A 5,859-nucleotide genomic window follows, 5' to 3' on the forward strand; every position below is an offset into this window, starting at 1 on the left:
TTTTTCGCACCGTTATTTGGTTTTACTTCTTGCTCTGTTCTTTGCTTTCACCAATTTTTGGTAAGTAGATCCCAGGCGATTAATCAAAGTCAGATGCTGTTTTAAGTGAAGATGGTGGTCTCATGCAAATATAAATGTTAATAGGAAAACAAAACAGTGAAATTGTTGGCAATATTAGAAAACAGGTTACGAACTGAGCATTGACTTGTGTGGGAGGTAAGGGGGGCAATGAAGCGGGCAGCATTGGAGGCCTGCTTCCACCACCTTCTTCCTCAACCTCTTACTGGGTTTCGCTCCTTGAATCAAATCTTGTATTCTTTATCTTAATGGTATATTGATGTCAAATATCCCCTAGTTGAATTCTGGAGGGCCCAAATATTATATATCAATACGTTGGTTCATTAATGTTTGCTGTATAGATCAATACATACATCTATCAGAAGTCAAATATCTAATAACCAGAAGCTTTCATTTGGATTATGGAAAAGCAATCTATTTTACATTTCAACTCGAGAAGCTTTCATTCCCATGGCCAAATTATGAGTTGTGTATTTACAATATGGTTGCAATTTAAACAAATTTCCATATCCACCCCCCCCCCCCCCCCCCCATTTTTCCTTTAACAACGAATGCGTATGTTGACTCTAATTCTGATAGGTATGATCAATCCAGGCTACCGGAATGTCGAGCCAGTGCTTGTACAAATGCTGCCCTTGTGCGATGACTAAGAGCTCAATTGAGGCCTGAATCTTTGATTAAGCTGCTTTAATTGCACCTACCTCACAAAGCAAAAAGCTGCTGCCTGCAAGCGGTCCCAACTAGTTGAGGGTTTAACACGATAACATTCCTCAGTCATCTATGAGATTGTATTCCTTTCTCGCGTATCATCAAATATATTCTCTAGCAATAGAGGTTTATATAGTTTCGCCTGGTGGTAGACTGAATAATCAGTGATTTTATCTGAAATTCCAGCAACCATGCTATCAAATCAAGCAAGATTCTTCTGCAGTTGGAGACACCCAGGGAACTAGAAGGCCAACTCCTTTGTGTGATATCGAGTTGAAAAAGGAGGAAACCAACTAAGGATCTTATCAGGGAGTTGGAAGGTAGATCGGTTCTTGTAATCCAGATAGATTCAGAAATTGAGATTAAAAACTCAATAGAAGAAGAAATTCCCTTCATAACAAGTCATTTAATACAATATACTTCAAATAATAAGGAAGCCTAGATAAAGGAGTAACCTCCATAATAGCAGAACCAAGAAAAACAAGTAGACTAGACTAAAGAAATTACAAAACAAGAATCCTTTAAGGTAGTCTATTCTCGTACATCAATACAAAGCAGGCAGTAAAATTATAGTTGAATGTAATCAAACTGCTGCAATGGCGGTGTGGACAAACAGTAAGTGAGAACAGGGTTATAAGCCACTTATAGAGCAGATTAAAAATGGCAGCTATGAGAGTAGAAGCCGGGATCAGAGGTTAGCATCCAAGTAACTCTCATATACCAATTGGGCGCTCAGTATATCTACAACTGCCGAACCAACAGATTTGAACAGAGTTATCTCCTCAGAGCTATTCCTTCCAACCTTATCTCCTTTGATCAAATCCACCAAGCTCCCACCAATCTCTTCAGGGGAAAGAACTCCCCTCTGAAAAGCTCCCACCAACTCTCCAGCTTCGATCAATGCAGCCTCACAGTCAACAAACACTCTCCCTCTCTTAATCGCCTCATCATCGCATTCCCTCATCGATGGCGTAAAGGAACCTACCAAATCCAAATGGGCACCAGCTTTTAACGCCCCACCCATCACAATCGGACTCTCAGAACTCGTCGCACAGCTCACGATATCGCCTAATCCAATAATCTCATTCAAACACTCTGTATGCTCAAAACAAACATCATTCAAATCTTCTTCTTCTTGCAATTTCTTAGCCAAATCACTAGCTCTCTCTACCCTTCTGTTCCATATGATTACTTTCTTCAAATTGGGCCTCACTGAAGCATGAGCTTTTACTAGGTAAGGAGCTAATGACCCCGCCCCGATCATCACGAGAACCTCCGAGTCTTCTCTAGATAGGAATTTCGAAGCTAAAGCAGAAACACATGCAGTTCTCCAAAGAGTCAATTCGGTTCCGTCCATCACAGCTACAGGCTGGCCCGTAGTCGAATCAAAGAGGAGGTAACTCGCATGGATTCCGGGCAAGTTTCGAGCCGAGTTCTGGGGGTAAGAAGTTACGAGCTTGACACCGATGTAAGGCAAAAAAGGAGAGAGAGACCAAGATGGCATCAAAAGCAGAGATGACGAAGAATCGATAGAATAGTTTTGTCGAATAGGTGATTGAATCGCTGTGGAAACCGAGGGGAAAGAATATTGCAAGTGTTGGAGGAGAGATTGATAAGAGAGCAGAGATCGCATAGCACTATTGTCAAGGAAGATTGGGCCTGCACCGCTATTCTTTGATCTCTTATCAAATTTTTGATTTTCTTCTTCTCTAACCGTAGCTGCCATTGAAACTTCGGTCTGCAAACGGAGGAAAGCACAACAGACCACGGAGTCGAAAACTTTTTTGTAGGTCAAGAAAATCCAAAAACCGTCGTTCGATGTCAACGATGATATTTTCGTCAAGACTCGGGAATCCAAAGCCTCACCCCTCAGTCTGGTCTGTGGGTAGATTCTTGCCAAGTTTGGTATGGCTCACTCTTGCCCAGTTCTTTTGGTTTGTTTTCTTTGTTCTGTTTAATAAATTTCAGTTTTAGCGAAAAAATGGTAAATTTCTTAAATTATCCTTATGCTTTAGTTAATTGATTAATTATTATATTGCATCACCCCTACTGTTTTTAGGGCAAATGTCATCGCCGGTAAAAGAAAGGGTAAAAAGTCAATTTTACCCTTCATTAAATTCCATCCACCTTTCTTCAAACGTTGGCACTTCCTTCCTAGTTCCATGCCTATCATCACCATTGTAACCCAAATTCCCATTACCTGTTAAACCATCATCTCTATTGTGGATTCACCGTTTTCTTGAAGGGATGAGAGATCCATCATATGGATAGTTGAACCCTGCAAGTAGGTTGGCGAAATTTCAAAATTTTCTTTCTCTCCCAAGTGGAAATCACATTATCTATTTTAGAAAATTACATTTTCAAGCATCAATCTTGAACCCTAAACTAGACCAGATCTGAAACCAAAATGTAGAAGAGGGAAATACTTGATATAGAGTAGTAGTAACTCCCAATGAAGGTGTTCACACCCAAGGCAATCACTAAAGACTGTTCCCACTGAAGATGACACAACGTAGGGTGGAGTAAAATCAGCAAGGTGGTTCTTCAACAAGAACCTGATTCTTCACCAAGAATCTGATAAAGGGCAACTAAGCACGATTTCAGATCAAATTTTCTCAAAAAACTAATATCAAGAACCTTTATTGATAGCTCCTACAAGTAGAGATTGAACTGCTAATGGCAGCAACAAAAAGAGGAGGCAAGAGCAGAGGATGACGTCAGTCCAACTGGATCTGTCTTCTCTCTTGAATTTCTAATCGGATTGGGTGTATTGGGGTTCGCCCTCCTCCTCTATTTATAGCCTTAAAGAGAGGTTCTCATAATCCCATTAGGAGTTTCCTAATCCAAATCTTATATTTGGATCTGAACTCTCTTTAAGAGATAAGGATAATCCCTTATCTTATCTACAGATAAAGATCAGCCCTCCTAATCTCATTAGGAGTTTCCTAATCCCAATCTTTATTTGGATCTGGACTCTCTGAGTGGATAGGGATAACTCCCTATCCTATCTGTTAATCTAAATCCTAGAACCGCTCCTCTTTAATAATCATATTAAACCAGTTCGAATTGGGCTTTAAGCCCATTAAGTCCACGTGTTCTCTTATCCTCCAAACTGTTGCCTAGTTGGGTATCCTTGTATGGTGTAGGACCCAAACATTGATTTACACATCAACCACATGGATTCAACACAGCCTCTGTTACAAACCTTGACTGAATTCACTGTAGGAGACAGTGAATCCCTGAGTCCATCACCATGGGCTTTTAATGGGCCCAACATTTACACTAAATGGTCTCAAGGTCAAGCCACCTTATAAAAATCCAAGGACTATGGGCAGATGCATGATTAGCCCATCAGGTATTACCCTCAATGGTCTTACACTTAACCTCTCAGCCTATAATGATCAAACATTGCTCGACAAGAGAGGACCTCTCCCTCGACTACAAGGAACAGTACTGCACTCTTTACTCACATGGATCCCAGGAATTAAAATCTTTTGCAAACATTTTGAAACCATAATAAAAAAAATATATATATATATATATATATATATATATGTGTGTGTGTGTGTGTGTGTGTGTGTATATTTTTATATAAATATATTTTGCAAAACAAATTTCAACAGTTGAAATCAGCTGCCGGCAGATTTGTTTCCATCAGAGAGAATGCATCCCCGATCATTCACTTTGTTCGACAAATGGGCTGATCCTGCCACTGTGATCACCCACTCAAATGAATTCTTAGACTGTCTCAACATGCCTAGGTTTTGATCCCCTCTAAGGATCTCACTGATTGGCATATCAAAGACAACCCAATACGACACCTAGTGTAGTATCATAATTGAGTTTAGGGGTTAGGTGTAATATTCCAGTTTTGGCCATCTATCTCAACTGTCCAGGGCAATACTGGAATTCTGGTTTGGTTCAAGGTTTCAAGAAAATCCAAACTGCATGTACCTCAGGTCTCACCCTGGCAGCTGAGACAAACCTCCCCAACCAACTTGGCGGCACATCAGTGTCAGCCTTGGTAGGATAAATCTCCATAGATCTATTCAACGACTGTGAAGATTTTAAACTAACACGAGTCTCATATGTGTCTAGTTTAAGGGTATTACACAGAAACACACCATAATAACATGAATCAAATATGTACTTTATTCATTTACAATAAATGTCATAATGTACATCTTGCACCTTGCAGCCGAGGGAGAGATCCTCCCTTGTTGGGCATTGTTTGATCATTAAGGGCTGAGAGGTGAAGTGTAAGACCATTTAAGGTTGTTATACCTGATGGGCTATATCTCACTTAAGTCAATTGTCCTTGGGCCTTCATAGGATGGATGAACTCAATGACCATTTAGTGTAAGTGTTTGGCCCATTAAGAGCTCATACTGTTGGACTCAGGGGTTCACTATGCTTAGTAGTGAATTCGGCCAGGCTTTGTCACAAAAGTTGTGTTGAGCCCATATGGGCTTATGTGAGGTCATTATCGGGGTCCCACGCCATACAAAGAGAGCCAATTATACTAGCAACTGAAGGGGGATGGGAGCCACTAGCTTAATGGGCCTAAGGCCCATGATTAATTGGATTGATCAGGGTGTCACAGGTCAGTTTAAAGCAATCATTTGACTTGGGTGATTATGGGTATGGATAAGAGGATAACTCTTTTCCACTTAGTGAGTCTAGATCCAAATAAAGATTTGGATTAGGAGAAGCTGGACTTTAAGGCTTATAAATAGAGGAGGGCGAACTGCTCCAGAGATCACCTTTCTGCTCTCGTTTTCCTCCCTTTGCTCTTGCCACCCAAACCCTAGTTCGTTCTCTATCTGGTGATTGATCATGATCAGTCGTGGTTTCTAATTTTTGCAAGAAAAATCAAAATTTCATCGTGCCTGCATCCCTTAATCCAAGTCGTTGGATTGCAGTTCTTGCTGAAGAATTGCATTGCTGAACCGGCTTCAGTTCAAACTGTGCCGTTTTCAATGGAAGCTGGTTTTGGTATCCTCTTTGGGCGTGAACACCCACTTTGGGAACTACATTTGTGGAATCTGTATCAAGTATTCTTCTCCCTTTCTT

The 5,859-nt window shown here is 40.6% G+C and overlaps 1 protein-coding gene across 1 annotated transcript; it reads right to left on the reverse strand.

Annotated features, from left to right (window-relative positions):
* Positions 1 to 1,142: 1,142 nt before the first annotated feature.
* LOC148848902 (NAD(P)-binding Rossmann-fold superfamily protein) lies at positions 1,143 to 2,762 on the reverse strand. Its single transcript, XM_088952391.1, has one exon. The coding sequence runs from the start codon at positions 2,510 to 2,512 to the stop codon at positions 1,475 to 1,477; it is 1,038 nt and encodes a 345-aa protein (XP_088808517.1). The 5' UTR covers positions 2,513 to 2,762; the 3' UTR covers positions 1,143 to 1,474.
* Between the last annotated feature and the right edge of the window lie 3,097 nt (positions 2,763 to 5,859).

This window comes from Nelumbo lutea, chromosome 6 (genome assembly GCF_056320005.1).
Source record: "Nelumbo lutea isolate HS-2025 chromosome 6, American lotus-T2T, whole genome shotgun sequence".
NCBI classification, from domain to species: domain Eukaryota; kingdom Viridiplantae; phylum Streptophyta; class Magnoliopsida; order Proteales; family Nelumbonaceae; genus Nelumbo; species Nelumbo lutea.